This window comes from Aedes aegypti, chromosome 3 (assembly GCF_002204515.2).
Source record: "Aedes aegypti strain LVP_AGWG chromosome 3, AaegL5.0 Primary Assembly, whole genome shotgun sequence".
Lineage (NCBI taxonomy): Eukaryota > Metazoa > Arthropoda > Insecta > Diptera > Culicidae > Aedes > Aedes aegypti.
This window is the reverse complement of record NC_035109.1, coordinates 330,090,646-330,118,503: the sequence shown is the minus strand read 5'-3', so window position 1 is coordinate 330,118,503 and position 27,858 is coordinate 330,090,646. Positions and strand designations below refer to the sequence as shown.

At 37.5% G+C, this 27,858-nt stretch overlaps 1 protein-coding gene across 2 annotated transcripts; it reads right to left on the bottom strand.

Annotated features, from left to right (window-relative positions):
• Positions 1-2,747: 2,747 nt before the first annotated feature.
• On the bottom strand, positions 2,748-26,338 carry LOC5578354 (serine--pyruvate aminotransferase). Of its 2 annotated transcripts, none has more exons than XM_021849682.1 (4): positions 25,891-26,338; positions 3,636-4,310; positions 3,144-3,488; positions 2,748-3,080 (listed from the first exon to the last, which is right to left on the bottom strand). In XM_021849682.1, the coding sequence occupies exons 2-4, from the start codon at positions 4,301-4,303 to the stop codon at positions 2,891-2,893; spliced, it is 1,203 nt and encodes a 400-aa protein (XP_021705374.1). In that variant the 5' UTR covers positions 4,304-4,310; positions 25,891-26,338; the 3' UTR covers positions 2,748-2,890. The 2 variants fall into 2 exon arrangements, with proteins under 2 accessions (XP_021705374.1, XP_001656924.2); XM_001656874.2 differs by having other exon boundaries at positions 26,049-26,338.
• Between the last annotated feature and the right edge of the window lie 1,520 nt (positions 26,339-27,858).

Sequence of the window (27,858 nt, the reverse complement as noted above, 5' to 3'; positions counted from 1 at the left end):
GGAGAGGGCACTTAAGTGCTAAAATGAAATATTATCTCATTAGATGTTCAAATGTTCGATAAAACAAATAAAATACTTACCGCCACGCTAATCGATGATTTTCAGCCTGGCTTCGTAAAATGGTTGACCTTTTTTGTTGATGTTCATAAGTTAATTTTCTATATAAGCGTTATGTGTGAAACCATATATATTTGTGCTATGTGGGTTTACACATATTTTTGATTCACAATAACAAGGTTCATTCGGTCTCATTTAAATAAATTCAATGTGTGAGACTGATCCAAATATTAATATAGAAAAAATATTCGGATCACCAGCGAGTGACCAATCGATTTAGTTTTCAGCTTAAACGGATGTTTGGTTCTCCAGATCCGTGCTCTTGAAAATTTTAAGTTTGGCTTCGATTCATTACCACCGAAAAATCCTCTCATCTTCTTGCAGGTTTGGATTCGATTCATCTTCACCTTAAAAATCTCACACTTAAAAAACTCTTTTGAGTGAACCACCCTAACAAAAAAGGCCTCGCAGAGTTGTGATGGAATTTTGCACAATATTTGTTCTATATATGGAGACTTCAATGCGACGGACTCAGACGGCAAAGTCAGTTTGACATCTTCTTTTGATATTCGAGTGCTTTTTAGCTGGAATATTTCCCATCCAGCGAACATCCAACCACAGACAAACAGACGTAACACATAGAACAAATCTCGATCAAAATCATAGTCACGAGGACATGTACGCCCAATGCTGAAATTAGTGTATTTGGCCAACGGGCCAACAGATGGCGGTAGTATGCAAACGTCAAACGCGAACAAAAATGATGCGAGCGCTGCGGGTGGCGGATTGGCCATCTACCATATTTTTGAATCGACCGTTAAAAAGGTGGTCGATGGACAATGATGAGAGTGTGACGTCTGTTTGTCTGTGATCCAACCATCGAGTCATTCCATGAAGTGGACCCTCAACGAGCGAATCTCCACTGTATTCGAAACAGTACATGTTTTTTTCAAAAGCCATGGATGAGGAAATAACTATATTTGTATTGTACCGATACCTAATAACCCATACGTTATATTGTTTTAACCTCATATACCATACAGTTAATTGTTCAAAACAGCATATTGTAATGTGATTGTATTGTTATTTTACAATATACTGTATTGTATATTCATTGTTTCGAATGGTTGTTACAATACGTTATATTGTTTTTGTATTTTATATTTTTTATCCGGGCGGTCGTAACATGAGTTCGAAATGTAATCGCATGTCATGGTATGAACTAATCTACGATGACGTCACGCTGCAACTTCTAGCGGGAAGAAAACCTTTACTGCGGGCCGTGTTTACAAAAAAAAGAACGATTTCTTTGTACATTCATCCGCTTCGTGTTCATCCGGTGAACATTCGTTGTCCGGATGTTGGTTCGGATGTCATTTAATGTAAACATTGCCCGCATTTAGAGCAGAAAAGAAAAAGAAAGTCGAGGACAAAAGAAGACCGTGGATAAGTCTAGAAATCCTTTATAAGAGAGATTCGCGGAAGCTGACATTTCTGTCAAAGTGTGAGCCAATCGAGCAGCGAGAGCTGTCAAAGTGTGAGCCAAACAAACATGCGTTATGTTTGTTTTGAACTTTTCTTGAGGAGTAATGTTATCCACTTGAAATTATTTCGGTAAAAGTAATTTTGCATGAAGCAAAATAAATGAAATATTTTTCTTTATTAATTTTTTTTCAATGCGATTTTTAGTTGTTGATTTTTTGGGCTGTTTATTAGTTTGAATGTGTAGCTCAAAGATCTATAACGAAACAAACTAATATTTTTAGCGATGAGGAAGTCATGTCCGTGTTACAATATTGTTCTCGACGCCGAGCAAAATCAGCACTGCTGGTCTGTTGCCAAATATTTCCATTTTACTTCCGCGTATCTCTCTATATAGGATCACTAGATAAGTCCATAGGCCTATTCACATGACGTCACAAATCAGCTGATCGGGAAGCACTTTGACAGTTCTTCGGGTTTATTCACAAATTTCATAACGCCGAAAATGTTCATTTTTGATACCCACCCAACCCCTCGTAACGCTTTTTGTATGAACATTTTAGAAAATTTGTATGAGCTGTAACACATGTCAAACACCCACCCACCCCCTTTAGCGTTATGAAATTTGTGAATGGGCCCTTCTATGAAAATGACAGGCCCGTGTTAGCACCGGTCCTCCACCGATGTAAGCAAATGTAGTAATCCTACATTTTATTTATTAAGCTAAGTATGCAGTTCAGCTCAAGAAAAGTAAAAATTTCTGCCCAAAAAATGGTCAAGAAATTTACTACAGTGAGCTCCATCTGATTTGACATTCTTTTCAACTGCGTACTGCGATTGAAGAAAAATGATTTTCTTGATCATTTCTTGCAAGAAATTTCCCACGCATCGAGATAGGCGATTACTTTTCTGTTGAAGTGCATACTTCGCTTAATTGTTTATTAGTTTGGATATGTAGCTCAAGCATCTATAACGAAACAAAATACACTTTTTAGCAATGAGGAAGTCATGTCCGTGTTACAATATTATTCTCGACGCCGATCAAAATCAGCACTGCTGGTCTGTTGCCAAATCATTCCATTTTACTTCCGCTTATCACTAAGCAAACGCATAGACGGATCTGTCACATGAAAAGGCCTATCAATTCGTTAAAAAGTATGACCACGCTTTCCTAGAGAAATTCGAATATCTAAGTTTATACCATTTGATTAAAATTATCATCTGCTCACAATTTGATAAATTTATTGAATATTAGTTGTTTAATCTTCTATTTAGTTTGATCATCCAAAAACAGCATTAAAAATTGTGTTTATCCTTTTTCTGCATACAGTAGTTCAACTGTACGACGAGGTTACTTCGTTCCATTTGTTTGGCCGTTCTTTTTCTCAAATACGTAATCCGGATGGGTAGCTTTGAGAGATTCCTTGAACGCATACAGATAGAAGTTTACCCGCTGAAGTGTTGAACTCTCGCCCATGATACCAGCTCGCCACGCAATTCCCATCGTCGGGCCAAATCCACCCTGGATCTCCAGCGAAAAGCTAAAACGAATGGGGGTTAGCTAGTTCTGTATTTCAAACCAAACCTTAGATATTGTAACTTACTTGTTCATGGCGTATTCGGAGACCTTCCACCAGTTGACGCCCTTTGGGATCATAATACAGGTCACGGTCGGTAACCGGTACTCGGGATCTTTGACGAATATTTCTAAACCCATTGCCTGCAGACCGCGATACATTTGCTCGGCACATTCCTGTCTTCGCCGTATGACTGGCTCAAGACCTTCTTCAGCTATCTGGGCTATGGCTTCCCGGAGAGCAAATATCAGGTTGGAAGGCACGGTGTGATGATAACGTTTCTGCTCGTCGTAGCATCCCCAGTAGTTGCCCAAGATTAACAGGTCCCAGTAGAATACTTTGGATGGCGTTTTTCGTGACCGAATTACTTCTCTGGAATGAATGTCAATAGATTAGGTTTTCGTACATTAAAATGAGTAATTCCAGCTGAAACCATAGCAACAACTAAAAATTTGAGTTCTAACGATAAGTGCCGATGGCGGTTTGGTTTCAGCGAGAATCCCTCAGATAGTGACTTACAATGCTTTCGGGCTGATGGAAATGGGCGTTATTCCAGGTGGGGCTCCCAGCACCTTCTGTGACCCGGTATAGACGCCATCGATCTCCCATTTGTCCATGTAGAACGGGACACCACAAAGGCTAGCCACGGCATCTACGAGCAGAAGGCAGTCATAGTCGTGGCAGATTTTCCCCAGACCTTCCAGAGGTTGGAGAAGTCCAGAAGACGAGTCTCCATGAACTACGAACAGACATTTCGGCCTGTGTTGTTCGATCGCTTTTTTGAAATCGGTCATCGAGAAAGGTTTGTCGGCCGGTCCCTCCAATACCCGGACGTCCGCTCCATATCGGGTGGCCATATTGATCGCTCGCTCTGCCCAGATACCGTTGTTGGCGATGAGTACGATGTCTCCCTCTTCCAGTAGATTGCACAGCAGAGCTTCCATGCCGGTGTGAGCCGAACCGGTGATGCACATGGTGGTTCGGTTTTCGGTTTGGAAAATGTACCGCAGGCCGTCTTTGACTTCGTCGATGACCTGGAACAGCTCGTCGTGGAAGTTGCTGAGGCAGGTGTTGTTCAACGCCGCGAGGACACGTTTCGAACAGTTGGACGGCCCCGGGCCCATCATGATCTTGTCCGGGATGACGAGTGGCCCCCGGAGGGAACTTGGCGGCGGGGTAAATTTCATTGTGATACTGAAATCGAAAGCAAGAGGGATTTTGAAATTCGACTCTGAACAGAACTGCGACTTTATATTTTAAATAAATTGCTATTCATCATCTACAATCATAAGATGTTCCTGAAAATTCTGAACGTCTCCTTTCAAAACCAAGCTGAAATTCGTTTTTGTTATCAACGAACTTGCTCAAAAATGTCGCATCACGTTCGGCAGTGTCTGATTGATATTCCATAAACAAATTTGGTGAATGTATTAGCTGTTATCAAGAAACTGATTATGTCGTCAAGCCGAGCAAGCGAAGCTGATATGTAAAATTATAGTAATTTCGCAAAATAGAGTTTTTAGCCACAACGGCTATGATAATGGACAGCACATGTTCAAATTGCTACCATTTCTTACATTTTCATATCCATCTAGGCCCCTTCTAGAATTTTGGATAATGATGAAAATTATATTATAAAAAAAAAAACAAAAAACCTTATTCTAATGTGAGCAAAAACAATTCTGAATCAATTTATTCGACTTAACGAAAACTTAACTGAAAAACTCTTCAGTAGTTACGTTCTTTTTTGTTGTACAACAATAGTTGGAAAACCTCACTTGTCGTACAAAGCATCAGCGATGAGGTTCTGACTTCGGTTAATCGCGCGACAACCAAAAGATTAGCCGTTCAGCTGTCGCTCAAAAGTTTACGGCTAGAATTAACTTGTTGTTGTGTGCGATAAGCTCAATTTTTCGGTATTTCCATACAAAAAAAGCTACATATATACCACCATATTTACTGCATTATTTTTATTATTATCTTTATTATCGAGATTTTCAGCCAATGGGTTGGTTCCTTTCTGCATTATTATTTTTAATGTTTTTATAGGGCGTCCTACTAGATGTGTTCGGTGATAAGAATTCACTAGAGAAATCTATACATTAAAAACAACATGTATAATGTCCGGCCCAGATAGCCGTAGCGGTAAACGCGCAGCTATTCAGCAAGACCAAGCTGAGGGTCGTGGGTTCGAATCCCACCGGTCGAGGATCTTTTCGGGTTGGAAATTTTCTCGACTTCCCAGGGCACCAGCCTTGTTTAGTATCTTCGTACCTGCCAAACGATATACACATGCAAAAATGGTCATTGGCATAGTTTAATAACTGTCTCAGTTTAATAACTGTGGAAGTGCTCATAAGAACACTAAGCTGAGAAGCAGGCTCTGTCCCAGTGGGGACGTAACGCCAGAAAGAAGAAGAAGAAAAATCAATTCTCGAAAAATTATTCATACAGACTCAAGTCAAAAAAGTATACAAACTTACTTTATCGATCCTACGTGTTAAGCAGGCGGAATTCTACACGTTCCGCCCTGTACCAACTCAACTTTTCACTTTTAGAACGATAATAAATCTTCGAGCTGTTTAGTAGAATACCTATAAGTAGATGAAAAAACCGTATTTAGTACTATACCATTTAATTCCACTAGAGTTTGTATCCTTTGACAGATACGCGTATTTCGACCTCAACTGTAAGGCCGTCTTCAGTGTCGTGTACTAGACTCGACTTGAAGAAAACCATCGTATGCACACATTATATATTAACACTAGGTATAAACGTATTTCCCTACCCATTATTATTTTTTAACTTAAAATTTATGAGCTTTAGGTACATTCCATCCCTCTTTTGTTGAAACTTTAAATGCTGAAAGGTACATCACGGGAACGATTAGTAGGTACCAAGTTGAATAGCCATGTATTGCCGTTGCCGTTGTCTCTGTTGAGTAGCGTCGTAGGTACCTGTTTGCAAATTTCCAGACTCTCCGCCACATCCAGTTTCCAAGGAGAAGAAACATTTCTCAAAATTTTGATATCGGCCGTCGTAATTGTATGTCCTTCTGAAAAGATATGTTCTGCCACCTTAGATTTGAAATCGTATGTCATCCCCTTGTCTATCGTCTTCTGAGCTTTTCCTATTTCCGCTAAGTGTTCCTTGAATCTAACCTCGAGAGACCGCTTTGTTTGACCAACGTAGACCTTGCTGCAGTGGGAACAGCTGATTTTGTAAACACCAGCCTTGTTTAGTGTGTTTACCGGATCCTTGGTAGAGTCTAACGAAGTTCTAAGTTGGTTGTCTCTGCTGGAAAATACCAAATCGATTCCGAAATTCCTTAGCTTTGGGCGGAGCTGTTTGCTGATGTGTACGTCGTATGGGATGGAGACTCTCTTCATGGGTTCGGTGATAGGGGTTAGTGTCGTCAAAGCATTCCGAATTCGCTGTCTTTCCTTTTTGTCGATGATAGCTTTTAAATACGTTTATACCTAGTGTTAATATATAGTGTGTGCATACGATGGTTTTCTTCAAGTCGAGTCTAGTACACGACACTGAAGACGGCCTTACAGTTGAGGTCGAAATACGCGTATCTGTCAAAGGATACAAACTCTAGTGGAATTAAATGGTATAGTACTAAATTCGGTTTTTTCATCTACTTATAGGTATTCTACTAAACAGCTCGAAGATTTATTATCATCATGGCTACCAAGCGGACGGAGCACAGTATATTCATCGACCTGAAGAGATCTATCGTAAGCACCCAAAAGGACGTGGCATTTCTGAAGAAATGTCTGAAGGAAAAGCTAACACCCGTTAGCCATAGGATTAAGCATTGGCGTAGCTAGGATTTTTTTCTGGAGGGGGCCTAGGTAGGGCCTGGAAAATTCTTGTTTTGAAAAGCATGTCGGTCGAAATAATCACGTTTTTTTTTTCAATTGTTACTTTGTCTCATTTCGAGGCACATCAGTGATATTTGTAAATTTCAATTTTCGTTACGGAAAAGATTCATTCTTTCAGTAATCCAATCAAAAATCCTTCAAGTATTCATGCAAAAAAAAAAAACTCACAAGGAATGTTCATGATTCTTTCACGAACTTTTCCGGTATTCCATTATTTGCTTTGATCAAATTCCTTTGAAAATTCCTGCGGGAATTTGAATTATTTTCGTACTTTTCAGTGCCTTCTCCAAGAACTCCTTTACTAATTTTACTGAGTTCGTCCTGGGATCCTCACGGAAAATCATTCCCAGATTTTCTGATCTCACTAGAATTTTGAAAAAGTCAGATAATGCATTAAAAATTCTTTTAATCATTACTCCTGGAAGGACCTCTTCGTACATACTAAATGTTCATTCCAGTTGTTAATTTAAAGTATGCTCCGCTTGTTCATTAATAATTTGAATTTTCAGGAACTACTTAGGATTTGTCCAAAAAATATTACAAACAAATCTAGGAGTGTCATCAAAAATGTATTCCCGATCACCAAGCAAGGATTCATTCAACGAATTCTTTAGAGAGTTCGCCAACAGTTTTTCCAACTTTGCTCTTAAAGTTCTTCCTAGAGTTTCTCTACAGTATTGTTCGAAAATATGACAGCAAAAATTATCCAAAATTTCTGCATAAAAATTGAATGATTCTTCCAGCTGTTACTCTAAGAATTCTTCGTAATATTTCACAAGAATTTCATGAGCAATCAAAAAGAATCCAATTGGAAAAAATAATATTCATGATTTCTCAGAGAAGTTCTCCACAGATCTATCTGGGTTTTTCATAGATAATTATTTTTTAGATTTTTTTTAAATCAAGAAGCAACATACCGCATCCCTAAAAACCCTCGATTTTTTTTTTCAGAAATCCTTAACAAAGAAATGTTTAAGGAATTTTAATATTCCTGTAAAGTTCCTAGCAAATACGTTCAACTATTGATTCAAAATCTCTTCCGCGAAAATATTCTTATATTTTCCGAGGAATTTCTTAGAGAATTATGTTATTGTTTCTCTAAGATCGTTTCAAAAAGAAAAAAAAATACCAGAGATCTAAGTATTTTGCCGAAAACTTTCTTTAAACCGCACTAACGATTTTTTTGGGAAGTTTTTAAAGAAATTGTTCATCAGATTTACTAACATTTTGCAATATATTTTTGAACTTCTCAAAAAATGTTCATTCATTCAAGAAGTTCCATCAAGTATTCTTTCAGTTCTTGAAATAACTGTCATTTTTTCCGAATGGTTATCTAATGATTCTTCCATAAATAACGTTATAAAATTATCCACTCCACATTATTTGGTTCAAAAACTACTCCAGGAATAGCTCAATATTTTTAGGGATTGCTTTACAAATTCCTCTACGAATCACTCCATATCGGATTTCTAGAGAAACACATACAGAAAAGATTTGAAAGAAGTTTGTTGGTGAGTTTTTGAATGATTGTAGCTTTAAATATACCGTTTTGTCTCAAATTTCGAACACTCGGTATTTGTATGGCGATATGGTTGAAATGTTTCACTGAAATATGTCATTACATCACCAGGAAACGGCAGTTAATTGCAATTCAATTTTAACTTAGAACTAGTTCAAATGAAATTATTTGCTAAATTGTTCATTTGAATACGATTTATTCGTGCTGTTCGAAATTTGAATCAAGTTGTTCGGAATATATGACAGAACAAACACAGTTTTCGGCATTTGAATCAAAAGTTGAAATGGACAATTTTAACAGTAAACCGAACAACTCTCAGTTAGACTATGCGTAGAAATCAAAATTTTCACAAATATCAGCTAATTTATGTTTATCAGCATTTGAAGTCACTGTTGGCCTTAAGTGTTCGGAATATGAGTCAAAACGGTAATTTGGAAAAATTTACTAAATTATTATCGTAAAATTTAATTTCTAAAACTTGTTAGCAATGTACCTCACAAAAAAGCTTAAGTATTTCTTGTAGGATTTACTAGAAAAAATCTTATTCGGTTCAGTTGTTAAAACGGATGGAATTTTTACTGAAAGTATTTGTAACTATAGTTATCTATAATATCTTAGATAATATATTGTATGAACTCCGAAACTTCATTATACTATGGTAAACATATTGATGTAGAACCAATTTTTCCTACCTTTAAAAATCCAAACAAACTTTATTTAATGCGAAAGCATTGCCTGTGTGTTTCAAGAACATTACGGAATATGTATTCTGGTTAAATTCGTAATGTATGATTTTAATGAATTAAAATCTCAGGGGAAACTTTTACACTACTTTGAAAATTTGTTGCGGAATTTCTGATGGACTTTTAGAAATCAGGAAACACACGTATTTTCGAAACTCCTATAATTTTCCTCTGGAGGGGCCCAGATAGCCGTAGCGGTAAACGCGGAGCTATTCAGCATGACCATGCTGAGGGTCGTGGGTTCGAATCCCGCTGGTCGAGGATCTTTTCGTAAAGTAAATTTTCTCGATTTCCAGGGCATACAGTATCCTCGTACCTGCCACACGATATACACATGCATAAATGGTCAATCGGCAAAGAAAGCTCTCAGTTAATAACTGTGGAAGTGCTCATGAGAACACTAATCTGAGAAGCAGACTTTGTCCCAGTTGGGACGTAACGCCAGAAAGAAGAAGAAGAATAATTTTCCTATTTTTAAATCCAGGGAAACAACAAAATGTTGAAGCAGGTAGAATAATAGATGGGCAATGGTACAATGAATAATAAGTTATTATTTATAATCTTTTCTCTAGAGGTGAATTACAGGATAGTTAGAACTTCTTTAATGAATTTACAAATAAAACAAATCTATTAAGGAGCTCCATCAGAAACTTCTTTAGAAGTTATCCTTGTCATCTATCATTCCTCTACTTTTGGTTCTCTAGAATTCCGGGGATTTGAAGCGAAATTTCTAAAAAAAGAAAACATAGAAGAGTTTTTGACGCAATTTGTGATATTCTTTGGAAATATTTATTAAGGACTCTAGATGAACTTCTCGAAATTTGTGATAAAATTTTGGGAAGAACTATTTTAAGGAATTCACGGAAGAAGTTATAGTAAAAAGTGAGCGTCATTTTTAGGTAAATTCAAGAACATGTTCCGGAATCAATTTGTTAATAAAAAGTAGACAGAATAAATTTATGTCCACCAGGAGGAATTTACTTTGAAAGTATGATCAAGTCCCACAATATTATTTGACTTATTTCCAAGAGATTTGCAAAAGTTCTGAAGTAACCCTTCAATATTCTATCTTTTCAATTATTTTTTTTGAGCATTATTTGGGTTGATTAATGTACGGATTTATTTAGTGAATTCTCATGAGAAAATTATCATCTCTGGACAGTAAATATGCTGCTTTATGCTGAAACAGCATAATTTGGATTATTCAGAAAAAAAATACGAATTTTAGGGATCAAATTTCCAGTATATTGACACATTTTTGTACCACGGTATTTTTTGCAAGACATCGAAAAATCGCATCATCAACGAGATTTGCAGCCCGAGGCTGGCTCATCTCGGTCGCATACAAACAAGTTCTATCAGTAACCATTCGATTGACAGTCGGACGGTTAAGCTTTCGGTTGTAGCGCGATTCACCAAAGCCAGTACCGCCTGATGTTGTGTGAGACAGGCTAGGTTTTCTCATAATTGTACAACATAGAATAACGTTACTACTGAAGAGATTCTAATGTCAACAACAAGAGTCATGTACATAGATTCATAAGATTTTGCTTCATGTTAAATTGTTTTTTTTTTTTCATCTTTTATATTTTTTTGTCATCAAAATTTCTGGGGGGGGCCTGGATGGCTCTGGAGGGGGCCAGGCCCCCCTGGCCCCCCCTGTTCCTACGCCAATGGGATTAAGATGGGCCCCCATATCCCACAACATATCAAGAAGACAGCAGAGAAAGAGTACATCACGGCATCGATAAATTCGCACTATGCGAAACTGGACAAGCTGACGACGAGGTGTTATTTTCTGCATTTAAAATTGGCTCAGGAATATCCGGAAGGATTCCCATTATTCCTGACCAAGGTTAAACGAGCAGAAGAATGCGAAGCCGACAGGAAGAACAGGCTACATCGGAAAAAACTAGCCTCCATGCGATCCAAGACGACGGAAGTTAACTGCGTTCCTGCTCCGATTATAGAACCCATTGAAGATTTCGTAGTTAACCGTTCGACGCAGCAGTTCACAGTAGAGCAATTGACACACCTCAACAAGGGGTTAGGATATGCGGTGACTACGAAGCCTGACGTGGAGAAAATAATCGTAGACATGGAAACAGCAATCATCCAAAACGTACCAATAAAGGACCAGAACACAACGAGGAACATCGTGGCAAAGGCCATTACAACAGGACAACGAAGCAAGGCAGACAAGGACGAGACGAGGATCGTGAAAGAACTCAAGGATAAACCAGTATTCTACATCAAGGCGGATAAAGGCAACGCAGTCGTCATCATGGACAAGACGGATTACGACGAACAAATGGCGAAAAAGATCAACGAAGGCCCCTACCGACATTTGAGAGTGGATCCACTACCCGGACTCATCAAGCTCACGGACAAAACCCTGAAGGACTGCAAGGCAATTATTGGCGAGGCTCGTTTGAAAGAGTCAAACCCCATTCTTCCACGGATTAAAGGACTACCGAAGATTCACAAACCAGGAAAGGAAATGCGAGAAATCATCTCGGCCGACGGATCCCCCACTCATAAACTGGCGAAATGGTTAGTCAAGGAATTCCAGAGTATGCCGAATCCATTCCCCACTAGGTCAGTTAAAAACACCCAGGAGTTCTCCCAGAAACTATTAGAGTCAGGACACATCGAGGATGACGAGATGATGGTTTCTTTCGACGTAGCGGCTCTTTTCCCCATCGTTCCAGTAAAGGATTCCCTAAATCTTCTCGAGGACTGGTTATTACCCCAAAGGACGGATGCAGCATGGAAAGGAAAGGTCAGGACATACATGAGGTTGGCAAGATTGTGCATGGACGAAAACTACTTTCAATTTCGAGGAAATTTCTACAAACAGACGAAAGGAGCCCCCATGGGAAACCCCCTCTCCCCGTTTTTGTGCGAACTATTCATGGCGAATTTTGAGGAAAATTTAAAGAAACAAGCAGTATTACCGGATAAATGGTGGAGATATGTCGACGACATTTTCAGCGTTATCAAGCGGAACGATCTGGCTAAAATTTTGGATACAATCAACAGCGTACACAAGGATATCAAGTTCACCCACGAGGAGGAGAAGGATGGAAAACTATCATTTTTTGGATCTACTTGTCACCAGGGAAGAAAGTTCAACTTACAATTTCGAAATCTACAGGAAGCCTACAAACACCCAGCGAGTTATCCCTTACACATCGAATCATTCGTTCCAGCATAAGATGGCAGCGTTTCACCACATGATCCACAGGATGCAGACTCTACCCCTCAGCGAACACGGAAAGACCAAGGAACTGGAATATATCTACGAGACGGCAAGGATCAACGGATACAAGGAAAGGACGATAAAAGCTATCATCGACAAAAAGGAAAGACAGCGAATTCGGAATGCTTTGACGACACTAACCCCTATCACCGAACCCATGAAGAGAGTCTCCATCCCATACGACGTACACATCAGCAAACAGCTCCGCCCAAAGCTAAGGAATTTCGGAATCGATTTGGTATTTTCCAGCAGAGACAACCAACTTAGAACTTCGTTAGACTCTACCAAGGATCCGGTAAACACACTAAACAAGGCTACAAAATCAGCTGTTCCCACTGCAGCAAGGTCTACGTTGGTCAAACAAAGCGGTCTCTCGAGGTTAGATTCAAGGAACACTTAGCGGAAATAGGAAAAGCTCAGAAGACGATAGACAAGGGGATGACATACGATTTCAAATCTAAGGTGGCAGAACATATCTTTTCAGAAGGACATACAATTACGACGGCCGATATCAAAATTTTGAGAAATGTTTCTTCTCCTTGGAAACTGGATGTGGCGGAGAGTCTGGAAATTTGCAAACAGGTACCTACGACGCTACTCAACAGAGACAACGGCAACGGCAATACATGGCTATTCAACTTGGTACCTACTAATCGTTCCCGTGATGTACCTTTCAGCATTTAAAGTTTCAACAAAAGAGGGATGGAATGTACCTAAAGCTCATAAATTTTAAGTTAAAAAATAATAATGGGTAGGGAAATACGTTTATACCTAGTGTTAATATATAATGTGTGCATACGATGGTTTTCTTCAAGTCGAGTCTAGTACACGACACTGAAGACGGCCTTACAGTTGAGGTCGAAATACGCGTATCTGTCAAAGGATACAAACTCTAGTGGAATTAAATGGTATAGTACTAAATTCGGTTTTTTCATCTACTTTTAGAACGTTTAATTTCCGGATTTACAAAACGACGAAAGCAAGATTTTCAACTTTCGCAACCTAACCACTACTTTCACCGCCCCGCTGTATGGAGAGACAAAAGCTGTGTTCAACGAGCTGCTCGAACTTGGTTGCAACCACTTGCGAGTCAGCTTTTGGTGTTCATTGAGCCACTCCAACCTACTTCGAGTCGCTCGGGTTTGTGTTCATTGAGCCGAGTCCAACCAACTCCGAGTCGCTCGAAACAGGTTGGAAGCTAGAGTCCGAGCTAGTTCAACCAGCTCGCAGTAGCTCGTGTTTTTGACGTTTAAAAACGTAAACATTCAGAAAAAAAAGCAAAATTCCGAAGCGATACGGATTGTTAAGAATTTTTTTTCACGTGGAATTCCGGCAAATTAGTAAAAAGAGTAAAAAGAGCGTTCATTGATAAAGCAGCTTGGAGTTGCTCGAAGTAGCTTTGACAGTTATTTGTTGACAAAAAATACGAGCTAGTACAACCAACCCCGAGCAAGTTCGATCAAAGTCATTGAACACAGCTAAAGTGACTTAACCACGAATCAAAACAAAACACAACTTGAGCCGATTTTACACTGGTAAAAAAACGTCGAAAGTAACTTGATGAAACGGCTTATCATTTTGTGTAATTATTTTTTTTTGGGAAATAATAGAAACTACGTAGTTTTTGAACGAGAGCTGATTGTATGCAAAATTTAAGTGGTGTACACTGCGAAAAAATGTTAAAAAGGTGATTCATTTTAAAACAGTTTTAGAAGAGAGGTTGTGATACTTCTGAATTAATTTTCTCAAAACCGTATGAAAGTTACTTACGTCGATTCGAAAAAGTAATCGAGAATTGAAGAAATAGCAAAAAAAAAACTAAGAAAATTACTTAAAGAACAGATGATGACTATTTTTGGCGAAAAATATGGTTTAACTTATTACAGTTTTTTCAAGGAAGTTAAACCTGTTTAACTTCATATAGATGGCAGAAATTTATCCTGCTGTGAAAAAGTTGTTGTACAAAGAACTTGTACGAATTTTCGAAACAATACAAAATTTCTTCCGCGATTTAAGCACAGACAAACAGACGTAACACTCTAATTATTTTCATCACACAGCAGAATAGCACCCAATTTGCCAGTTGTCCGTTGGGCCACTCGTGGCGCTCGCATCGTTTTTGTTCGAGTTTGACGTTTGCTCACTATCACCACCTACACACTTAATCGTAGAATTTCATTTCGGTAAACTTAAATGATAAATTAAGTCGGTAAAGCATATTTTTACTGAAATCTCGTTCAATTTTGACAGATGCAAATTGACTACAATCGGTAGTTTATGTAAATAACTGCGACTCAGTAATCAATTTTGCCACAATAATCAGCAAACAAATATTTTTACTGAATTTCGGCAAAATGCATCTGTCAAAACCGAGTTTGATGATCGCAGCTACAGATACCTACCAACATCTGCTAAACTTTTTGTGAAACGTTCTTGGAAAGAGCGCGACGAGAGCGCTTATATGTAAGTATCACAAAATGTATTGGGGTATGGCATATAATTTGCCTATAAATTAATCATTCATTCGAGTCAGCAATAGTTAAAGCCTTTTTTTATTTTCAGGAATATTCCCTGGAACTTTTTCACCTCGCAATGAAAATGCAGTGAAAATACTCGTCTTGTTACTATTCGGTTCAAAGGGAACAGCACATTTCTGAAATTGAGTGAAAAGTAAAATGCTTACAGCGGTGGTGGTGGTTTATACATTTGTAATGCAATAAATCATCAAAAAAAATTTAGTTTCAATAAATTTGTATTTATTATTTAAATTTATATGCAGGTTTTTTTCTTATTCTTCTTCCAATCGAAAATATAATCATTTGCCTAATTTCGGGAATTGTGTGCCGAGATACTCAGCAATGGATTACGGATCTCTTCGTCAAATTTTGACAGGTTGATTGATTAAAAATTTTGCTGTACGATAGGCACTTTGAACTTTTACCGAGATTTTTGCCGAAATCTCAGCTGTTGGATCTTCGGCAATTATATTTGCCAGCCTCGGCGAAACAAATTAAGTGTGTAGTTCGTGGTTGGCCAAATGAAGTATTTTTAGCATTGGGCGTAAATGTTCAAGTGGCTATGCTTCGTGGTCTTGCGGTTAGCGGCGTCAGTCGTCTGGGTGTATTGTGCCACGAAGTGTGGGTTCGATTCCCACTCCTGTCGGTGAAATCTTTTCGTCGAACGAAAAAATCATCATTGGGCTGCTGGGTGTTACGTGTTGTCCGTTGTCTAATGTTAGTGATTGTTCAGTCTGTGCAGCCTATGGCTGAAGATGATGTGAATTGTCTTTTAAATTGATAATTGTTCTATCTGTTACGTCTGTTTGTCAGTGATTCAAGTTTAGTTAAAACTTTTATTACGAGGTTTTCTTTGACAACGTTCTTACCGCCTTACGTTGAACTTCTACAGTTCTACCAAAATAAATGAAAATAATTCCCCCAAAAAATTTTGTTCGGAATTTCTGCATGTACGAAAAAACTTACTGCTACATCAATTTGTTCACCAAAGTATCATGGACCTTCTGAGTTCATGCAAAACATTTTTTAGATGTTAGATACATATACAGGGGGCCCAGATAGCCGTAGCGGTAAACGCGCAGCTATTCAGCAAGACCAAGCTGAGGGTCGTGGGTTCGAATCCCACCGGTCGAGGATCTTTTCGGGTTGGAAATTTTCTCGACTTCCAAGGGCATAGAGTGTCTTCGTACCTGCCACACGATATACGCATGCAAAAATGGTCATTGGCATAGTAAGCTCTCAGTTAATAACTGTGGAAGTGCTCATAAGAACACTAAGCTGAGAAGCAGGCTCTGTCCCAGTGGGGACGTAACGCCAGAAAAGAAGAAGAAGATACATATACATTCACTTATAATTCTACCTGCTTGAACGCCAATCATTGTCCATTATAAGAAACAAAAAAGACAAGAATTTTTGAGGTGAACCCTTAAGCTTTTTTGTGGGTTAAATCGCCAAAAAAAACGTCAAAAAGTTTTTGAATCTGAAGAACGTATTGTAAAATCCTTTAGTAAATGTATTGCAATTTTTCTAAATCTCCTGAAAAATGGCTAGTGCTGAAAATGATTGGAAAATGGATGAATCTCTGGTGATATTTTCAGAAGAATGCTAGGACAACACTTCAAAAGAAACAATTATAATATTCTGTGATGAAATCCCTTAGCAAATAGCTCGGAAAGCTTTTGAGTGTTTTCGCGGAAGAGTTTTTGAAAGAACAGTTGAAGGTATTTTTCTATAAATTGTTAAGGATTGTTTTATTTTTTTCAATATTTTGGTAGGCATTATCGAAGAAATTTTAAAATATTATTTTCGAAAGAGTTTTGAAGGAATGCGGAAAGCAACATCAAATTGATTTGTAGAGGAATCTAAAATTCTTAGAGAATTTTCTGTTGAAAATGCAGATTGATGAGTGGAGAACTTATCTGATATATCGTTAAGAACATTTTACCATTTGGTTATAGTTTTTGCTATGAATTTTTTAAGCAATCATTGAAAAATTTCCGTAAGATTTTCTAAAAGATTTGTTGGAGAAATCTAAACAGAATTTTCAGGGAGAACCTCTAAGGAAAAAATAGAAAAACTGTTGATGAACTCTTTCTAAAAATTGTTGGAAAGGATTATTTCCTCTGTAATCATGAAAACAATTTTGGTGATACTCCTAAGGACTGTTCATTTTATAAAGTGGACACTTTGTTTATGATATATCTTTTTTATTTATTGATATAATCGTAATCGGTTTTCTGTGTATCGTTGACCTATTATTCTAAAATGCTATGAAAATATAAAATCTTTGAAAATGCTTTTGGTTGAAGAGCTAAATAGTTTTTCCAAAAACTCTTAAAAAAAGCTGTCCGTCAAAGTTTAACATTATTTTTCGCAAAACAAAAATCCTTATTTTTATGAACAAATTGTATGTTTGTATCCTTTACTATTCTACTAAAGGTAAAGCTTTAAAAATATCAATTATATTCCACCATTCTATGACATTAGGTAACTTTAGTGATTTACCCATTTATGGCTAAATTTGCTGATACACCATCCTTTCACTCCCAGCAAAAGAGAAAAGTAAAAAGCGTGTTCAAAACTAGTTTGGATTACTAAAGAAACTATATTAGTATAAACGAAAGTTAAATCGTGAGATTAAACCACAGTCTTAAGTATAAATTTTACTGTTTATGGTAGTTTTACTAAAAAGTCTCATACTTTTAAAATCATGTACGCATATTTAACGATCTACAGCAAATTGTAAACAGTTTTCTCCGAATTTTTCAATTGGTAATCTCAGAATAACATATTATGAAAATAATATGTGGAAAATAAAATCGATTTAATTACAGCATTGTTGCCAATTTTGATGATTGTCAATGTACTTTGATAGGTCTTCTAAGAATAAAACAATTGTGTTTCTGTTGTGCTTTGAATGTGACGTGGGGACTTACTAAGTAACTCTATGAAGGCGTAAGTTATTTTTCATATTAATATTATATTAGGACTTCCGTCAGGACGTACTTTTACACAAAAAATTCTACTCATATCAATTCCCATCAAATTTAAAAAAAATTTCTTTAAAAATATACGGGAAAATTAATTTTATTATATCTGTAAAATTGTTGCTCCAAAAATAACTTGATTTTTTCCATCAGGCTTCTGATTGATGATGCTTTCGAAGAACAAGCCTTTTTTGAAAATAGAAAATATAAATTATCGAATTTTCCAGCCAATTTCTTACAATTATTGATTTTGATAACCTCAAAAAATCGACCGATCTAATCGTTGTTCCATATTCGTGTGAAATTTAATTATTTTGGAGAATTTTTATTATCACAACATTGTACAATACTAGTCGAACGATGTGCAAAAAACCGATTGAAATTTCATTGATTAATAAGAAAGATACAGCATGCACAAGGTGTCCACTTTATAAAATGAACAGTCCTTAGAATTTTTTTTTTGTACTATTTCTTGATGTTATCATCAATAATAGGGCCTTCCTTAGCCGAGTGGTTAGAGTCCGCGGCTACAAAGCAAAGCCATGCTGAAGGTGTCTGGGTTCAATTCCCGGTCGGTTCAGGATCTTTTCGTAATGGAAATTTCCTTGACTTCCCTGGGCATAAAGTATCATCGGTACGATTGCCATTTTCGCATTCGTATATCGTGTAGCAGGTACTGCTACACGATATACGAATGCGAAAATGGCAACTTTGGCAAAGAAAGCTCTCAGTTAATAACTGTGTAAGAACTCGTAAGAACACTAAGCTGAGAAGCAGGCTCTGTCCCAGTGAGGACGTTAATGCCAAGAAGAAGAAGAATAATCATCAATAATCCCAGAAATTCGTAAATAAATTTTCAATGAACAACTGGGTGAAATTTTAAACTAACAATTGCATTTACATGCTCAAAAACTTTAGAAGACCTTCCTGAAGAAAAGTTTGATAGAATTTCTACAGCAATTTGAAATGGGGGTGACCCATTTCGCATAAAGACGTTTCGCATAAGGACGTTTCGCATACGGACGTTTGGCATAATGGACGTTTCGCATAAAGCAGTTTCATATAAGAACAGGTAGCATTTTAAAGAAGGCATATAATTCTCATTATGCCAAACGTCCATTATGCGAAACGTCCACCCATAAAATTATGCGAAACGTCCTTATGCGAAACGTCTTTATGCGAAACGTCCCTCCCCCATTTGAAATAGACAATTTTCGAGAAATTCTCTGGTGATCAGATCAGGAAGCCTAAAGAAACTTCAGAAAAAAATGTTGAATAATAAATACTAATAGATCATTGAAGGTAGTTTTTGTCAGTGCTTACAGCATCCACTGTGTTTGGAATTTATCATTGTGACAGCATTGCTGTTCTGTCAAACACACAAGGTTACGGTGGCGCTATCTATGCTTCCCATAGCGGCCGTTTTGGTTATTTTAATGATCCATTCCGGGTATAATTTCCCGTGAAAATTCCAGGAGGAACTCAGTGAAAACTGGTAAGGGATTTTTTTTGAAGAATTCACTGAAAACAGTACAGAAATCTCCGTGGGAATTCTCAGAAGAATCTTTCAAAAGCACATAGTTGAATACATTGAAAGTTCGTGGAAGAATCACAAGGGTTATACTTCTTCAGTTCTTTGGTCTTCCAAAGAATTCTCATTCTAGAAGATTTTTTTACTGAATTAGACAAAAAATAAATATTTTCTGTAATGAAAATTGAAATTTACAAATGTCACATTACAAATCTATTCAACTACGAAATTTGTGAAAATCATGGGTATTGCGACCGATATTATTTCTAAAAAAAAAAATGCTAGGCTAGAATTTCTTTGAAGTCTATTGCGAATATACCTACATCTAGAAAATCGTGAGAAATTTTGCTGAAGGACGCATGGATTTACTTCATGAATTGTTCCAGCAATTTTTGCAAGAAACATACTGAGCAGTTTTCAAAGATTTCTTCATATATTCATCTATGAATAAGAATCATGTATTTAGTATTCATTCTAAGTACATGATTCTTATGCATATTTTTTTATGCATTTACTCTCTAACTTGTTTTGGAATTACCATGTTCATTCGAATTTCCCGGACGCTTTGCATCCCGGACACATTTTTGAGGGATAAACACTTAAAAATACTTATTTCGTCAATTTGTTATGAATGCAGATTGTAGAAGAGGTCATAATAATGGATCCAACGCTAAAAAGATCAGAATTTGATCAGAAAATATCGTTAAAAACCCAGTGTTCGGCTTTCGAAGCGTCTGGCAATTCGAAACAGCACGGTACATCCTAAATATTTCTGGGGATTTTTTTAGGACTTTAATGGATTACATTACATACGTTCTTCAATCCTCGCTTGAATATTTTGTTTTCCACTTTTAACTTTCTTACCTTAGCTCTTAAATGCTCATTTCTGTCTGTAAGCACCATCACTTTTCGACTTCAGCATAATCTAATTCATTTCGAGCATGTAACGTAGATATTGGAATGGGATTATAAGCTCATACATCATCCTTGTTGATCCAATAGTGCAACTATTGATTAACAATGTAACAGTAGGATCCTGAAATTGTTGATGAAATCTTGTTTTTATTTAACTACACAAAAGAGCATAATCTTTCAACCACTTTAGCAATTTATCCTGTTCAGCTTACGACCATATCTTCAAAATTTAATTTAAAAAATAGGTTAAAATTTGAACCTTGACACTTTTGATCATTGACATTCACTTAGTCGACAAAAACGCCACAGGGGCTCATCTATTTAACACTTGCACGAAGAAAACGGAAAACACATATTTGAGTAAAGTGACGCTTATAATCCGCATAGTTATTAAATTAATTAACTCATTATCCCAGCCGAGCACGTAGTTTTTTTCATAATTTCACCCATAATTTGTCCATCTTTACCACGCGTAATGGGTTAATTAATTTAATAACATATTTGAGTATTTTTTAACTTACTTTTGAGTTATTTTTCTCTCCCTTTTTCATTCGCTCCTTCTATTGTTGTCAGGGTGCGAAGAGCAAAACAACCCAAAAACCGAACCTTAGGGCGTTACCTCAAATTTGAGTATAGAGCTCTCCAAACAAACTGCCACAAATACCAACGCACAATGAATCTTACACAAGTCGATTTCCTCAGAATGAAAACCTATCGATGTTTGTTTGACGTCATTCAGTGACGTGATAGTGGGATTGGTGAGCGTGATCGAGTTGAATTGGGCTCAACAGCGTCTTGCGAAGCCAATGTTTACCAATGTCGATGTGCCCTTTTGAAATGTTTGTCCAGAAATGTTGATTTACAATCGAAATTTGTTTAAAGTTTTTTGTTCCAGAACATTGAAATAAATCGTGAGCGGGAAGAGGTTAGGATATTTTTGATCGGAGGGCACCCCTTGGCACCCCCCAAAAAGTAATGGTTCGATTCCCACTTCATTCCGCAGATTTATTTTGTCTGAAAAGATTCGACTCTGCCACTGGGCGTTGAATGCTAGTCCATTGTAAAGTGTGGTGCTTCCTTGAAACGATAACTTGTCCAATGGAAGCAAAATGTTGCCCAAGTAATTCTTCAGAGATCCCTTCAGCAATCTACCTAGTTAATCATTTATTGATCCTTCATCCATCCTTCAGAAACATACCCAGCTGATCATTCAGAGATTCCTACAGGAGTTTCTCCATGCTTTACTTCATAAAAAATCTACTTGGGTTCATCTAAATATTATTCCAGGAATTCCTCCTAAGATTTTCTCGGCTGTCCCTCCAGGGAGTCCTACAAGAACTTCCACAGGTACTCTACCAGGATTTCTCCTTTCGAGAGGTTCCTCCAGAAATTTATCTAGGGATTTTTCCAAATACACCCGATTCTGTTTTTGCACGGGAGATGCGTACCCTGCAAAAATGTTTTCAGTTCAAAAACCGTGCAAAAAAGAAACACCATTTCTCGACGTTTTAAGCAAAAATAAGGATTCTACCCCATTACCCCGAATGCCATTTCACCGAATGCCATCACCTCGAATTCCATTATCCCGATTGTACCATTACCTCGAATTCCATCACCCCGAATGCTATTTTCCCGAATTTACAATTATCTTGTCATGATGATATTGATGACATTTCCCCATCATATTGAAATTCGGGGTAATGTCATTCGGGGTAATGGGTCGTTCGGGGTTTTGGAATTCGGGATAATGGCGTTCGGGTTAATGGCATTCGGGGTAATGGGATTCGGGGTAGTAGGGTAGAATCAAAAATAAGGTTTTGGCGAAAAAAATGGATGGAAACTTTTTTTGCACGGCCGTGTAAAATAAAAAACCAGTGCAAAAACAGAATCGGATGTACTTCATAAAAAAAAAAAAAAATTCTGGAGGAGTTATTGGAAAGACTCATGAAGGGAGTCTTAGGGTAGTTTCCATTTGAATTCCTTGCGAATTTCATCAGGAGTTCTTTGGAGGAATTTCTAAAGGAAGCAACCCCGGAGGAATTTTTGCACGCCCATAACAGACATCAGTAGAGATACTGGGTAGAGACGGTCGGGTTTCACATTTTCCAAACCCGAACCCGACCCGTACCCGACTTATTTTATTTCTTTGAACCCGGACCCGACCCGAACCCGAGACAAAAATTGAAAAGCAAACCGGGACCCGACCTGAACCCGAAAAAATTCGCTGTTCAAACCCGAACCAGACCCGAAACCCGATTTTTTTGTTAGAAAGATCCGAGTTAAAAAAAAAATGATAAATTCATCGTTTCTGATGCATAGGGAACCTTTCGTGTTGTTACTCTGTTCACAATTCTCACCAAACCCGACCTAAACCGTCGGTTTCGGATTTCGGTCGAGTTTTTCGGGTTTGAAAACCCTAGAACCGACCATCTCTAATACTGGGAGAATCTTTGGAGGATTACCAGTATTTTTGTTGTTGAGTAACTCATGTAATGTATTCCTAAAGGAATCCTTGGGAGAATTCCTGGAGGAAACTTTTAAGGAATTCCTTGAGAAATGCGTAAAGTAATTTCTTGTAAATGTTTGGGTAGTGGAATCCTTGTAGAAATCTTCGGAATAATTTCTGTAGGAATCAATGCAAGCAGTCTTATTTCTTGAGGAATATCAGTGGAAATCGTTGATCTTGAAGGATCTATGGAGAAATCCTTCAACAAATTTCGAAAAAAAATCCCAGTGAATGTATTGCTGGAGGAATCTATGAAGGAACAACTTAAGGCATTTCTGCTGGAACCTCCTAAGAAATTTGTCACGAAATCTGACTAGGAATCCCATAGAGATTTGGAATAATCCTTGGAGGAACCCTTGGTGGAAGACTCGCAGGAAGTCCTGGCAGAACTCCTGGAAGAATTGGTGAAATTGTTCTTGAAGCCCCATTGGAATTGGTTTGAAAAATAGAACCCCAATTGATATTTCGGAAAATTGTTTTCCTACAGGGTGTCCGCAAATTATCCGATCAGCAAAATATTGGAAAGATGTTCTCGCATTAAAAACAATGACAAATCAATGTCCACGTACCTTTTTTAATACATCTATATGTTAACCCAAAATGCAACTTTAAAAAATTTCGGAATAATTGCTTGTTACTGAGATTGCCAAATCTAAATTTTTCGGAGTCGTTTTTCCTGAGGGCCGCTAGTCATACTGGAGATGTGTTATCCCTTAAACCTAAAAGAGATGAATCCAAATGTCCCATAATTATTTGAAGTAATCTACAGGTTAGTGGCTTCAAGTTAGACTGGAAATAGAAAATTGTACGATTCAAATCCAGTGAATTCTATGGACATTGCTCTTCCGTCAAAAGCTCGGAAAACAGCTCCCTTCAAGACACCTCAATACATTTGGTTTGGTTTTGCAATTATTTGAAGTTGGAAATGTGTCAAACTTACTTCTTAAGAATATAATAAACTAATGTTTAAAACCATGCAAGAATATTGAATTTATTATGCTTGATTGTATAGAGTCATGCCTTCGAAGTTTGTACGGATAATTTGCGGACACCCTGTAATTTGTTCGTAACGGAAATGTTCCCGAATATTCGTGTATAACAATTTAATGTAATTAATGTGTAGCTTTTCACAAGACATGGGTTCGAATACCATTGGTTGAGGATCTATATATGTATATTGAAATTATATACAGAGGGAAAAATATAAGTATATTGAAATTGTATAAAACAGAAATAAAGTAACACTGTCATGGAAAAAATGTGTAATCAAAAGCATGAAACGAGCTCACCAGTTGGTAAAAACATATCTTTTTGCACTCACACAATGTGAACCGCGAAACTTCTTGGCGTCCCATAAACGAACCGTCTTGCTAGGGCTTTCCGAAGCTCTCTAGGGTCTCATATCTTTTATATAAAAGAACTAAAATCGGTTTGAGAATTAAATTTTTGAAAGCGTTTTTGAGTCATTAGTCATTTTATCTCCTAATATATAATGAGTCATTTTCTTTTGTAGCGCTACTCCTAGAGGTCACTGGAAACTTCGAATGTCGCGGGAAGACAAATGTGTTCGTCTCCAAAAATAAGGAAAAGTCAGAAAATTGCAGATTTCTATCTCCTTTCTGTACAAAGTTACAGCTCTTTTATTGCGCCGATTGGCAAATAATGACCCCAATGCACAAGGACGGTTAAACAAGGAAAATCTCCGTATTCCTTCACTTAAACTTTTCAAACCGCTAGTCAATTTGGAGAACACATTATTATAGAACAAACTAGAGTTCCATAGTGCACAATCAATCATACTATTTTCTACATTTTCATAAAATCAAACAAGAGTTGATCAGAGTAAACATATGAAAAATGTTAAGAAAAAAAAATGTCACTGATTCTTTCTCATATCCTTACTTCTCTGTAATAAAATTGTATATGCTATAATCATCCGGATTTATAGTAGTTCGTCATCCAAATTTCAGCCACTTCGTACCACCAGATCGCCAGCCTTGATAATTTTGTATGTAAAAACAGTATTTGGTTACTAACTGTTGTCAATGACTGTACATTATTTTGAAAATTCTGCCAGAGGCTTCGAATATCGTCCAAGATTTTCAAAGAATTTTCATGAGAATTATTTTTGAACTCTATCTGGGATTTGCTCAGAATTGTACCTAGAAATATGTGAACATTTTACATTAAAAATATGGCATGGTTTCTGTGAGAAACCAAGCAGAATTGTAGCAAAAATTTAGGCAAGTTATCATCAAAAACATGAGCATTATTCTTGTGACTTTGATATAATCCTGCCCAAGTTTTCGCTAGAATCCTGCTTATTTTTTGTAAGGATCCTTATTTCAAATAATCTAATTTATAAAAACTTCTTTGTCCTCATTGGTTAGTGGTTAGAGTCCGCGGCTACAAAGCAATGCCATGTTGAAGGTGTCTGGATTCGTTTTCCGGTCGGTCCAGGATCTTTCCGCATTGGAAATCCAATAGCCTCTGACCCGCTCCACGCATTAGACGGTCGATGAGTACTTCTACAGCTATTACCTGAGAGCTTTCGTATATCGTGTGGTAGGCACGATGATACTTTATTCCCAAGGAAGTGAAGGGAATTTGCTTTAGGAAAAGATCCTGGACGGAGCGGGAATCAAACACAGTATTGCTTTGCGTCATACTCGCGAACATTACCACAAGACCAATAAAGACTCTATATTATTGAAGTTTAAAAGGTTATATTATTAGAGTTTATAAGGCTCACATGATGTCCTGTAATGATTGTGGGAATCGTTAATTTTTTCAAGAGCTCTCACAGAACATGTTTCATACAATAATACTTCAACATCATAGCCATACAGATTAGCTTTATACAATTTCCACGATATAAAAACGTTCTGTTGAAAACGCTGCTTACGAAAATTCGATACTTTCTCGACAGGAATCACCAAACTGAGCAGCAGAATTTTTGTTGTTGTTCAGAAGTTAAAGTTGCACTTTGTTTCGGATTTACACGTGACTCTTGCAATTAACACGGCACTTTACTACACTGAAATCCACTCATAACTCACTCACCGCTTCAAAAACCAACCAATAAATCGATATCAAGACTTGCAGTTCAGAAACCGTCGAGAATCCACACAAATGCTGCTTCTTTAGTCCAGATCTAGCAGCGATGACGATGACTCTTGCCGATTCGCTCCCCCTGGATATCGATACCAACGATCAACGAAAAACGAAAGGAAAGGCTTTCTTCAGATGCACCACCTTTTTTTCCAGTGACGATCCTCGAACCGAAACCCGATCTTTTCACCAGGAGCTTTCGCCGTAGACTGAATTGGTCCTCCAGCTAGATTGGTGGCTTATAGTCACATGGCGATTAAACCGTTTGATTGTGGCTTTTTAGTGGTATTGTCGGTGTGTATTTTTTCGGAATATTTTGTGATTGGATAGGGTGGGTTATTGCGCAAGAATGAATAAATAATATGAAACATATTTTTTGTTTTGTTGGTCAGATTAGAGGGTTTTGTTTATTTCCGACTGTCGACGAAAATGACTGCGATATTGGCTTCCTCAAAAGGAGATTTGAGACACGTGCTCAATCTAAGCGAACTGATAATTGGGTTTTACCATGACCTACGGGACATGAGTGACTTCGTATAGAATGATTGACTGGCTGGATCACCCTATCGGAGTGGCTCAAGTGCATCCATCACAGGGAGATTCTTTTGAATTTCAATCATAAAAGAGCGCTGCTGTAGGTATGTGGCTTATCACTTTCGTCAAAGACAAATGGATGTTTGCTCGCTGGAAGATAAAGCCACAAGTGGGTATCTGAGGAAAATAAAAAAAGCAAACAATGTGACGGGGACAATTTTAGCAACACAGTAAAATTCCTCTAAATCGAGTTTTAGGAATTGATTAAATACAAACAATATTCTAGTTCCACACATATTAATAATTGAAGAGACAGATCTGAGAAAACCAAGCAAAGTAATATCGAGTAAGAAAAATGCCACTGTGCTATCAGAAGACTCATTAATGAGAAACGGAAACTTGACTTATTTTGATGGTAACTTGAATTGCATTATTGCACTTGTTGCGAGGAGTGAAAACAAGATTGCCATTTATAATCGGTAATTTTTTTGTACATGCTGGGCACCAGTTAGCTGAAAAGTTCAAGGCTAAGTGCACTTGAGCTCCGTGAATCAAAAAGATCCCACGGGTGCACGGCTTGCAACGATATCCACGAGCTTTTCCGGGTGCCTAACATAAGATCTTTTGACGACCCGTATTATGGCATAACCTGATTTGCCACATAAATTCAAAGAGCTTATTCATTTATTGCCATCCGTATTTCTTGGTATGCATATGGTTTTGCATTATGTGTTTTTTCACAGTGTATTCTGTGCTTTTTCGCCTTAGTGTTTCTCAACAGAAATAGATCTGGTTTTTTCACTGAGGTTTTATTTGGAGCTGTGATTGCAAAAAGCATCATATCTTGCTTGGTTTGGTTAGAAGCTACTTAAGGACACTTCAGATCAATCGAGTAGTTTTTGATGGATTGAATCTCACTCCTTTGTGAGCGAGCGGCTGAATCCGGATCAATTGTGTCCGGTTTGCGTTGTGCGGGTGGAATAAAAAGGAAGTGCGTTAGTAATATTTGGCCCGTTGAATCTGTTGCATGCAGATGTGAATCGAGCAACGAATTCAGGATCGTGTCCAATTCGCTTAGTAGCCGCACTATCGGTATTGGTCATCCGTGTATATGGTCTAGTGTTTATTTTAAGTTATATCTTTATCGTTAAACCAAAATTAATCCGTCCCTCTATCCAAACTCCCAGTGTTTTCTTGTGAAAGTGCAGAGGACTCCTCGGCTTCCATG

What these genes read in the sequence shown, in the direction of transcription:
- LOC5578354 (XM_021849682.1), bottom strand. Translation starts at nt 4,303, where the DNA reads ATGAAATTTACCCCGCCGCCAAGTTCCCTCCGGGGGCCACTCGTCATC. An exon ending in TCCATCAGCCCGAAAGCATT is followed by an intron (nt 3,489 to 3,635) that starts GTAAGTCACTAT and finishes CATTCATTCCAG; the next exon opens with AGAAGTAATTCGGTCACGAA. An exon ending in TCCGAATACGCCATGAACAA is followed by an intron (nt 3,081 to 3,143) that starts GTAAGTTACAAT and finishes CATTCGTTTTAG; the next exon opens with CTTTTCGCTGGAGATCCAGG.